At 43.1% G+C, this 11,772-nt stretch overlaps 1 protein-coding gene across 1 annotated transcript; it reads left to right on the top strand.

Annotated features, from left to right (window-relative positions):
• Positions 1 to 2,858: 2,858 nt before the first annotated feature.
• On the top strand, positions 2,859 to 10,277 carry LOC125941104 (uncharacterized). The gene is made up of 5 exons (XM_049658051.1): positions 2,859 to 3,199; positions 5,286 to 5,360; positions 7,640 to 7,777; positions 10,045 to 10,110; positions 10,221 to 10,277. Exons 1-5 carry the CDS (start codon positions 3,185 to 3,187, stop codon positions 10,275 to 10,277), a joined length of 351 nt encoding a protein of 116 aa, XP_049514008.1. The 5' UTR covers positions 2,859 to 3,184.
• Positions 10,278 to 11,772: the final 1,495 nt, after the last annotated feature.

Here is an 11,772-nt window from a genome sequence, read left to right as displayed (position 1 = left end):
TCTAGTCCAGACATATGTTCACATACCAGCTCACAAGCATGCTGCTTACTTTTCACTCCAGATCTGTGTTCTGGGTCAGTGACAAGAAAGGTAGCAACTTAGGTTATGTTCAATTTCAGGTATTGTTCAACACTCTAGAAAAGTGTTCAAAAAGAACTTTGCCATTGCTCTTACATAATTCACAAAGCTTTATGTTTCATGTGCTAATGCTAATGAGTCTGTGGCCTACACATTTAAAAAATTATGATGTGTGGTGATGAACAATCGCAAGGTTATTGGTATCTGGATTTCAGGACAATGTGCGCAGAGAGGGGACATCACAGCAGGTGGCCAGTGTTGTGCAACCAGAACCTGCCATGCTGCATGAGGTATGTATGCATAATACATTAAAACCCAGCTTGTATGTTTTCCATGAGGCTTTGAAAGATAAGTTAAGATCTGGAAAGCTGAACAGCCAGGAAGGAGACATATTCATTGGCATTTAACTATGTCTACGTACTATACCGCACACACGCACGCACACACACACACACACGGATAGACTATACTGCAGCGGTTGCGTAGCGGTAGAGCATCTACCTTGTATTCGGGAGGTACCGAGTTCAAATCCTGGTGCCACTGGAAACCCACTGCTTTTTTTCCAATTGGTAGAGGTCCCCTAGCCTGGTGCTCGGCTCACATGGGGGTTGTTCACATCTCTAAAAAGGGGGCTCAATAGAGATTTACTAGTTGTCTCTGGGCAAGCCTGCTTATCCAAACACAGATGGTCTTGTTGAAGAGCATCCGCCGCAGCTGTGGGAGGCAAGTGCTGCCCACCGAGTGCCTACCGGTAAAACATCCCCACCTAAATAGGTGCATTTGAGGCACCACATGGGAAATGGCCGCCATGGGAGCGGCCCAAACATCACTTTTTTTGTGCTCATGAGTGTTTCGACAGGAATTCGGGCGCGGGATCCTTTCCCATGTGTATCGCACCTGAAGAAAGACGAACGCGAGGCCGGGGTACACTTGTGCCCATATGAAGCAGTAGGTGCCTGGCGGTTTAGGTAGAAGCGCTTTAGGAGAGGAGGCGGCGGAGGAAAGAGTAGATGGCGGTAATTTTCTTAAATAGGGACTTTAATTGTAACGAGTCCTTCTGATCAGTGAGATTAGTGCTGCGATTTTGTCGCGATGCCTTTGCCGACGGTCTTCCTTCTCGCTTTACAGTAGTCAAAGTGACGCTCCGCCCGCGTTATCAATGTGTTCATGACTGTGCAAAGTGGATAAGGATGGCATAGAATCGCGCGTAAGGCGTTTTTTTTAACAAAATCGCGGCCCCGTTCTTGTCATATCACATACAACTCTCGGTCCGATCTTGGTGATAACGTAGGCGGCTCATATACCATTGATAACGGAAACGGGAAAAGCATTGTAAAAGAAATTAAATATAACCTTGGCATATGCTCGCCACGCGTTACGTCGCCTGAAATTGGGTCGCGTTGCAAACTTTGCCGAAAATTTTAGCTCAACAGACCTCATATTTGTCATCTTTGTCATTTGACTCGTGTTTAAGTGTTTCATGTGTACAAAAGAACGCAAACTTGCTGCCAATACATAACGTTTGTTAAGAAACATATTGTGCGATGTGAACCAACAAAATGATTAAGCTGGTGTACGCTTGTTTTAGGCACTTATTTCCGGTTGTTACTTTTATTCCTTTTCTATATGACTTGTGGAGTTCATCAGTTATATTTAGCACCTCCATAATGTCTCTACCTGTGTCTTATCATTATTTTTTCTTGCTTTTTAATCGGTAACTTTGATGACCATTGGAAATGCCACATTTTATTGTAATGAGTATTTTTCTTAGATTATCCTTCAGGCGACAAAGCTGACCTAATTGCTAGGATGACCAAGCAGCATAAGCCTGTGCCAATGGATGTGTTTGAGGAAACTGGCCAGGCATATCGCCACAGGCAGAAACCAACCCTTCAGGGTTGACAATAATGCTTTAACAATTGCAAAGTTTGCTGAAACAGATATCATGCAACTTCATTTTCCTCTTGCCATTTACATTATTACTAGGATGCAAGAACAAAAGAAAAAAGGCGCCGGACTGAAGCTGCGAAAAAACTGAGGATGGGCCGCATATTTCGGGAAAAAAATGGGACAAGGTTTCGACTCGGGCAGTGACGACGAAGAGTTAGTGCCGCGAAAAACTCCTGAAGAAAGCAGAAAGTAAGATTTCGGCAATGCAAAACAAGCTGCGAATTTCGGAGCAGCAACGATTTGAAGAGCGGCAGCATAACGTCAAACTCCAAGATTTGCTTGAAGAGAGGCTGAGTAAGCAATGTTTTATTTGTAAATGACTGTGTCCCCTTCTTTAGGAATGTATTTTTTTAAGTGTTCTTGTTTCCTCACACAAGTCTGCTATCAGTCCTTGTGCATAAATGGTATAGTAAGATGCCTCAGCATGCAAGTTTTTAGATTAGTGCTAGTCAGTACAATTGATTGTGCTTCATGTGGGGTGTAGTTGCAACCATTCTGATTGCGCTTATGTGAATCTGCAAGGTGGAGGACTCCATTGTGCAGGCATTGAAGGCAGAGCTTCATGGAGCAAGGCTGCCTTCACAGGTATGTAATATGCCATGATGGTATTCTATGGGTAGCAAAATTTCATGATCTTGAATTGCGTTTTGTCAGTTATTCTATCATGACATTTTTTTCGAAGCTGACATGACTTGCATCCATACTACATGATATGTTATTTCTCGCCTATAAGCATGCAGCAGCAGATTAATATTTTGTCTTCATCTGAGTACACGTGTAGCTGGATCCTAATAAACAAATAATAAATGATAGTTCTGTGTTGCTCATGCACTGACCTCACATTGTGCAAAACTTTCCCCTGTTCACCTTTAACTGCACAGTTATCTATGCACATCCCTAAGCACATGGTGGTCGGAATAGCTGCAGCAATTTGTCTAAAGCAACTAAAGGTTTTAATTTACAGCAAACCTTTGTTATGTCAAAAACAAAACCTTGCAAAGCTTAAATGGCCTTACTCTTTTACCAGTGGCTATTGTACAATATGGGAATGCACTTTTAATGACTGCACTGTTCTTTAATTACCCTTTAGGGTCATGCTGCATATGTTTGCAGCAATAATCTACTGCTGACAAAGAGATCAGTGCATGGAGCTCCAATGAAGCCATATGAGGTGATAAATTCATTGGCATTGGCATTTTTATTTGTTAGAGATGGCTATGCATTATGCAGTGCTGATTATTTGTGTAGTCAACTCTGTTACAAATCTAACTTGGCATGAAATGCTACAGTGTAAATTTTATGATATTGAGTTTTGGTGTCTTGTATTTTATGCTGAATTATAATTTAAAATAATTAAATCAAGGAATGAGGAGTGTGTGTTATGTAACAGAATTTCTAGTTTGCCTATGTACTGCTTTGTTAGTGTGCTGTGTACATTTAGTGCATGTTAGTGCACGTTATACTGCCTGTGTGGCTATTAACTAGTTCCTGCAGATAAGCTTTTCTTTGCTTGTTTGCACATTACTGCTCGTGTAAAATCTAGCTTCTGTATCATTGGTGAGCACTAGGTGGCATTGTTGCGCAATGCATCGAATCCTGCTTAATATGTCTACAGTGCAGATTCCTCCGCGACATTGCTTGAGTAGAGCTTTCACTGCGATATCATTTTAATTCTTTCCCGAGAGAAAAATCTCTCGCAGTGCAAGAAATAGTGTGTAATCTTCGATTAACACTCAAGTTTTAAAGCAGTAGCAGTATAGTTAACAGGACTGTAAATTGAGCTAATTGGGATTCGTTGTGATAACAGCACTAACAGCAAGTGACAAAAAATGACCGACACAGGCTAAAAAATGTGCGTGTAGCACTAGCTGTTACTTCCCATTCAAGATATTGGAAGTTTTGCCCACCACAGTAGTTCAGCGGCTGCGACAGTCTGCCACAGAGCACAAGGTCACAAAAACAAATTGTCAGTGTTGTCAGCCACAATCCAATGGACCAGAATTCAAAACTGCTCATGTGTAGATTTATGTGTACATTGATGGACTTGAGGTTTTCAAAATATCTGGATCCCTTTATATCGCTTTTTCATTGCCTGGCCTTCGGACATGACACCAGTAGATTATTATATCTCCTTTGCTTTAAACAGCCATAGGCATAATAAGAGGATACTCGCTCATACTTGCTCACCAATATTCTCGGAGGCTTGCACTCGTTCACACTCATGTGCACTTACAATTGTTCATATTTGCATTTACAGCATTCATAGTTGCTTCCATTGGCACTTATTGGTGCCCAGTAATGCTAATTCTTACATCCACAACCACTCACTGGCACTCACTTGCATTGCATTCACTCACACTTGCAGACCCCCACCTATTTTCATACTCGCATTCACTGAAACTTAGTGTCACTAAATTTCATTCGTAGTCATGTTTATCAGCACTCACTGCTGTTCATACTTCCCGTCAAATTTGTTGACACTCCCATTCATACTTGGATCCTCGCACCCTTTATCAATCAGTAGCTCCCTACTATGCTCGTAAAATAAGTGTGGAGCAAGTATGAGTCAATATACTCCTGAACATTTTGACCTATGCAAACAGCTGGTGTTTTCTTCCAGTGCAGGAAAGTGCAATAGTATAATCACTACATGTTTCTAGGACTTTGACTAGTTCTCAGTAGTAGTGATAGCATGTAGTGCTCTGCACATGCACATGAGGCAAAAGATGGGCTGCAATATTTTCGCCAGCAAGATAACCTTATGCATTTCAGATTAAGAGCACCATGTAGTGTTATACAAATTTTTGCATGATTTGAAGCTTCAAATATGGTGTAAGCTTGCTTTGAATTTAGTCTGAAAAACGTTCACACTTCAGGTTATCCATGAAATTAAAAGTGAGTGTTTGATGTTTCTCGTACTTATGCTGGATCATTATTACATTCCGTTCCCAACCAACCTTTTTTTCTAGTCCAGACATATGTTCACATACCAGCTCACAAGCATGCTGCTTACTTTTCACTCCAGATCTGTGTTCTGGGTCAGTGACAAGAAAGGTAGCAACTTAGGTTATGTTCAATTTCAGGTATTGTTCAACACTCTAGAAAAGTGTTCAAAAAGAACTTTGCCATTGCTCTTACATAATTCACAAAGCTTTATGTTTCATGTGCTAATGCTAATGAGTCTGTGGCCTACACATTTAAAAAATTATGATGTGTGGTGATGAACAATCGCAAGGTTATTGGTATCTGGATTTCAGGACAATGTGCGCAGAGAGGGGACATCACAGCAGGTGGCCAGTGTTGTGCAACCAGAACCTGCCATGCTGCATGAGGTATGTATGCATAATACATTAAAACCCAGCTTGTATGTTTTCCATGAGGCTTTGAAAGATAAGTTAAGATCTGGAAAGCTGAACAGCCAGGAAGGAGACATTCATTGGCATTTAACTATGTCTACGTACTATACCGCACACACGCACGCACACACACACACACGGATAGACTATACTGCAGCGGTTGCGTAGCGGTAGAGCATCTACCTTGTATTCGGGAGGTACCGAGTTCAAATCCTGGTGCCACTGGAAACCCACTGCTTTTTTTCCAATTGGTAGAGGTCCCCTAGCCTGGTGCTCGGCTCACATGGGGGTTGTTCACATCTCTAAAAAGGGGGCTCAATAGAGATTTACTAGTTGTCTCTGGGCAAGCCTGCTTATCCAAACACAGATGGTCTTGTTGAAGAGCATCCGCCGCAGCTGTGGGAGGCAAGTGCTGCCCACCGAGTGCCTACCGGTAAAACATCCCCACCTAAATAGGTGCATTTGAGGCACCACATGGGAAATGGCCGCCATGGGAGCGGCCCAAACATCACTTTTTTTGTGCTCATGAGTGTTTCGACAGGAATTCGGGCGCGGGATCCTTTCCCATGTGTATCGCACCTGAAGAAAGACGAACGCGAGGCCGGGGTACACTTGTGCCCATATGAAGCAGTAGGTGCCTGGCGGTGGTGGGAATCAAACCCGCAGCCGAGGCGGGCGCTCTACAACTAGGCCATGGCTGCTGGAGACTATGAATGATATCGTTGCTTTGAACACTTTATCTCTAGAGAGTAGACTCTGAAGAGAGCAGGCAAAAGTACTGTCTGGTTCATTTTTAGCAGAATAAAATGATCTAGGGAACATTGATCTTCATCTATTTGGATCGCGCGCACCTGTTTCTTAAAATCTAAGCTTTTTTTTCCTCCATTTTTCTACCTTCCCCCAAGCCTGGGTTTGGCTGTGGCACCTTTGTGGATATGATTGTGAATATGTATATGAAGGTTTATGTGCACAGATTGCAGGCTCCAGCACTTGGGCTGACATTAGTCTTGAACGCTCTCGGATTCGGTAATGCCAGTTAGCGTGCCATGTTCTGCATAAAAAGAAAGTTGCTATTTTAAACCTGGACATAATGATGGTGTGAAGATATTTTGAAATCGCACCGACCTCTTAAAGGCCCAACCGCATGCACGGGGTATTCAAGCGACGCGACAGGCACACCCTGTCGCGCTGTCGTGTTGCGGCGTGGAGCAACCACATGAACACGACATCGCGAAAAGAGTAGTGACGGATTTACATTGTTGTGCGAATAAGTATTATCATGCGCGCGTAAAGGAATCAAAATTTTCTCAAAGGGTCAATGTTTTATCTAGATTTAGCTAAATATCCTATCACCCCCAGTGGAAATCCGTGATATGCCGCCAGCGTAAAATGCCGTGGCGCCATTTGTTGAGTAAAAGTGAAAACACTTTCTGGGCTCTCGGTGGCGTCTCAGGCCTAACAGCGTCAAAACAAACAACCAATCTCAATAATAATGACAAGAGAGGGCTGATACTTAGTCCTCAGTTAGCGATGAGACGAAGCGATGACTGATTGTACCATTTATTTTTTTGCTGTCACAGCAGAGAGCAAGTTGCAAGAGCGAATTCAGATCGAAGCGGGCAGACTGATTGCTGCTCTATTGTTGCGCAATCGCTGCCCCCAGCGGATGTCGTGCTGACTTCCGGGCGACGAGTGATATTTTTTGGCTGGCCAGAAACCGGCGACGTGACCAGCGACAGCGACGGATTACCCTCCGCGACGGCAAAACCTGTCGCTCGTCGCCGTCGCTTTGTGTGTCGTACAAACATGACGTTGCTTTTGTCATTGTTACATCGCTGAATACAGTGGAGATCTCGGACTGTGTATCTGCATGTGCCTTGTTCGGCATTTGCAGTATGGCGTAGCTTGTGAACAATGTAGTGCATAAATATAAAAATTGCATGAGAACAGTTGTGCACATAAGCTTATGGTGAACAAACATAAACATTGCATAATTAAGATTACTGGTCCCATAGGGTGAAAGTAAACACTATTGTATGAACCCTTACTTTTATAACACTTCATTAAGCATGTCACAAAGGCTTTGCTTCACGTTGATTCCAATGTGTGTTGGATCTGCATCATTTTTTTGCTGTTCTGCATGGGTTGCCATACTGACTATTGCTCAATTTGTATTTGTTCTCTGCTCTCTGGATCGATTGTACACCCTGAAGGCACTCGTTGCTATGATGCATGAGATTGCTATTTGTGTTCAGGACGAGTGGGATCTCGAGATTCCTGTAGTGGATGCGATGCTGCCTGCCAATTGCCATTCAGCACAGCCCAGCTGTGTCCTTGGGCCTCGTGCACAGGTGCCAGGCACCGAGGAAGCTGATGGTGTGCCTTCCACAAATGTGAGTGTGTAGATTTATCCCGATAATTTGCAGCTGCTAAATCACTATGCTTGCTAGAAAAATCGTAACGAAGTTTTCGCTTCCTCTTGTTAAGCAATGTGTGTGCTGAACTAATATTGCCACGCATATACTCGCAGTTGGTCTGCTTGAATTTTCCAATACTTTGTGTTCTAGTTTATGCCAACTCAGTATGAGAGACATGCTGTGCGGACAGAGCTGTGTGCCTCCTGCGAAAGAGGTGCACTCCTATGTTTGAAAGTGCAGAGGCCACTGCGGATCTATTTTGCATGGAGCCTGCACCACGTCAAATAAAATGGCGGCACGCAGACACTACCATGTTCTACTGGTAAAATAGTGCAATTGAACCCTGCAATGACAAAATTGATAGGCAGCACGAAAAAATTCACTTTTCAAGAATTGTGAATTGAGACCGTACAGACAGTAAATGCGATGAAAACGAAAGTTTACTGTCACAATTCTCGTAACAAACAAAATGGTGTCCATGATGTGTTCCCTGTAATCGCACAATCATGCTGTGGTGGTATTTTCTAAGTGGGCAGAAAATGTGTTTCAGCACTTTTTCGACTCTTTAGTATTCATCACCATCATCAGCCTATTCATGTCCACTGCAGGGCGAAGGCCTCTCCCTGTGATCTCCACTTACCCTTGTCTTGCGCTAGACGATACCAACTTGCGCCTGCAAATTTACTAACTTCATCATCCCACCTAGCTTTCTGCCGTCCTCGACTGCACTTCCCTTCTCTTGGTATCCATTCTGTAACTCTAATGGCCCACCGGTTATCCATCCTATGCATTACATGGCCTGCCCATCTCCATTTCGTGCGCTTAATGTCAACTAGAATATCGGATATCCCCGTTCGTTCTCTGATCCACGACGCTCTCTTCCTGTCTCTTAACGTTAGTCCTAAGATTTTTCGTTCCATCGCTTTTTGTGCTGTCCTTAACTTGTTCTCGAGCTTCTTTGTTAACCTCCAAGTTTCTGCCCTATATGTTAGCACCGGTAGAATGCAATGATTGTGCACTTTTCTTTTCAAACGAGAGTCGTAAGCTCCCAGTCAGGATTTGGCAATGCCTGCCGTATGCACTCCAACCCAATTTTATTCTTCTGTGAATTTCTTTCTCGGGATCAGGGTCCCCTGTGAGTAATTGACCTAGATAAACGTACTCCTTTACAGACTCTAGAGGCTGACTGGCGATCCTGAATTCTTATTCCCTTGCCAGGCTATTGAGCATTATTTTTCTCTTCTGCATATTCATCTTCAACCCCACTCTTACACTTTCTTGGTTAAGATCCTCAATCATTTGCTGTAATTCGTCCCCGTTATTGCTGAATAGGACAATGTCATCTGCAAAGCGGAGGTTGCTGAGGTATTCGCCGCTGATCCTCACTCCTAAGCCTTCCCAATCTAAGAGCTTGAATACTTCTAAGCATACACTGAATAACATTGGAGAGATTGTGTCTCCTTGTGTGACCCCTTTCTTGATAGGTATCCTTCTGCTTTTCTTGTGGAGGACCAAAGTTGCTGTGCAATCCTTGTAGATATTTGCCAAGATATTCACGTATGCCTCCTGTACTCTTGATTACACAATGCCTCGATGACTGCTGGTATCTCTACTGAATCAAATGCTTTTTAATAATCTATGAAAGCCATATGGAGAGGTTGGTTGTACTCCGCAGATTTCTCTGTTACCTGATTTATGACATGGATGTGATTCATTACCGGGGTGGATCATATGGGGGGCTAATGTTCAGGCATGTTTCATTAGAGTTGGATTGCAGTTTAGTTAAGTTTGATTGTTGACAGCTATGAAATGCATTTAATCCTATTTCATCTTGGGTTATGAAATCATTCCATTGTGACGAGAATATTGTCTCAGGCTTTCGCTATCGTGCGGTTTGACTGTTACCTGAATGGCACACTAATGAACTTGTTTGTTGTGTGAAATTGTGTTGTTCATAGCATTGACGAAGAATCGCTTGTAAAAAACAACTTTACTAGCTTTATTATGTGGTTTGTAGTTTACTTGTTGCCACTGACGTTGCTGCTAGTTCCATGGTGTGTGCTTGATGCACAAGCAATTTGGAAACAAAGTATAAGCACATTTACTGATTATGCATGCTCATTGTATGCCTTGTATTCTGAGGGGTATTCTGCCTAATGTAAGGTCTAAACTGTTTTCTATAAAACAGAGAAACAAGGAAAGCTAGGTTGGTTAACCACAGAGGCGTGTTGCTTTTATTTCAGGAGCCTGTCCCAGTACCTACTGAGCTGGGTGTGGAAACACCATTGTTCGTGCCAGTTGATGGAAAGGCAAGCTGTGTTCGCTTATCTGAATCAAACTGGTTTATGGAAATCTTAACTACAATGAATATGTGTGGAGCACTTTACACTGTACTAACTGTGGCGCTCAATCTTTGCAGTTGTTGAAACAGCCAGTGGAGCAGTGCTCTGAAAGGAAACAGATGCTGATGTACTAGTATTTCAAGCTAATTCATTGTCCGTATAAGTGATTGTCATTGTTCCAGTGAAATTCACATTTCTAAGAACAGACCACTCCTATAATTGTTTTATTTATCTGTGAACACGAGTGCGTCGCTACAGGAGCAGGAAAATTCGACATCAATCGTCTATGAAAGTGCTTATGTAGTGTGATAAGGATTGCATACCCTGTTTATAACTTGAGAAGGTATGCATAGGAAGATACTGTTCACTTCCATAGTGGTATGCCAAGGCATTGTTTCAGGCTAGTTTGTCTGTCATACTGGGAGCATCAGTAACGTTAAAAAAGCGGGAACAGATAAAAAACGACAACACATAATGCTAACTTCCAATTTTACAACGGCACGTCTTTTTATAGAGTCTCTACGCATGTCCACAACGGTGTGACATCATGTATAAATGACGGCACACATACATGACCTTTTAAATAAGTCATTTCTTTATGGGATAGTGACAGGGGCGCAGTGCTACCCGCCGGGGTGGCTCAGTCAGCTAAGGCGTTGTGCTGCTGAGCACGAGATCGCGGGATCGAATCCCGGCCTCGGCGGCCGCATTTCGATGGAGGCGAAATGCAAAAACGCCCGTGTGCTTACGTTGTAGTGCGCGTTAAAGAACCACAGGTGGTCAAAATTAATCCGGAGCCCTCCACTACGGCGTGCCTCATAATCAGAACTGGTTTTGGCACGTAAAACTGCAGAAAGAAGGGGCGCAGTGCTAACACACCTGTCTGCGAAGTGTTGAGTATGAACAACATCTATTATCTCGTGTGTCCGCTGTTCTCCGGCTCTGCCCACAATACTGCACTGTTCAAAGGTGCAACAACACTTTTTACAATGGCACACCAGCCACCCACTGGCAAATTTCTTTACGTTGTTGTTATGCTCCCATAGCCAATTCTTCAGGCATCATCCTATTTGTCCTACATACAATCTGAAGCATTACAGGGGTAAGCGGTAGATGATGCACTCAGTACAATCAGCACTTATTTTCGTGCTTTTTTTTCACAGTGGTGTCTGGCAGCAGCATTTGGGTTAATCATCCAGCATAGCCTTGCTAGCTTGTTAGGTGTTCAGAATACTAATTGTACATTCGATTGTTGGGCAGTCTTCTTCAAATTGTACGATAGCTTATGTATATATGGGACCACAGCTATCACACAACCTGAAAAGGACTACCCAATGGTCGAATGTACAAATAGTATTTTCTGTACCTAACAAGCTAGCAAGACTATGCTGGATGACTAACCCAAATGCCGCTGCCAGACACCACTACAAAAAAAGCCTGAAAATAAGTTTGTTGATTTTGCTGAGTGCATCATCTACCGCTTACCCTTGTAATGCTTTAGATTGTATCTAAGACAAACAGGAAGATGCCTGAAGAATTGGCTACGGGAGCGTAACAACAATGTAAAAAATTTCGCCAGTGAATGGCTGGTGTGCCGTTGTAAATAAAAAGTGCGGTTGCAATTTGTTT

Source organism: Dermacentor silvarum, chromosome 10, assembly GCF_013339745.2.
Source record: "Dermacentor silvarum isolate Dsil-2018 chromosome 10, BIME_Dsil_1.4, whole genome shotgun sequence".
NCBI classification, from domain to species: domain Eukaryota; kingdom Metazoa; phylum Arthropoda; class Arachnida; order Ixodida; family Ixodidae; genus Dermacentor; species Dermacentor silvarum.
This window is presented reverse-complemented; position numbering and strand designations above follow the sequence as displayed.

Excerpts from the sequence above, each read along its gene's own strand:
- LOC125941104 (XM_049658051.1), top strand. Across the intron at positions 5,361-7,639 it reads AACCTGCCATGCTGCATGAG|GACGAGTGGGATCTCGAGAT; the intron begins GTATGTATGCAT and ends ATTTGTGTTCAG. Across the intron at positions 7,778-10,044 it reads ATGGTGTGCCTTCCACAAAT|GAGCCTGTCCCAGTACCTAC; the intron begins GTGAGTGTGTAG and ends CTTTTATTTCAG.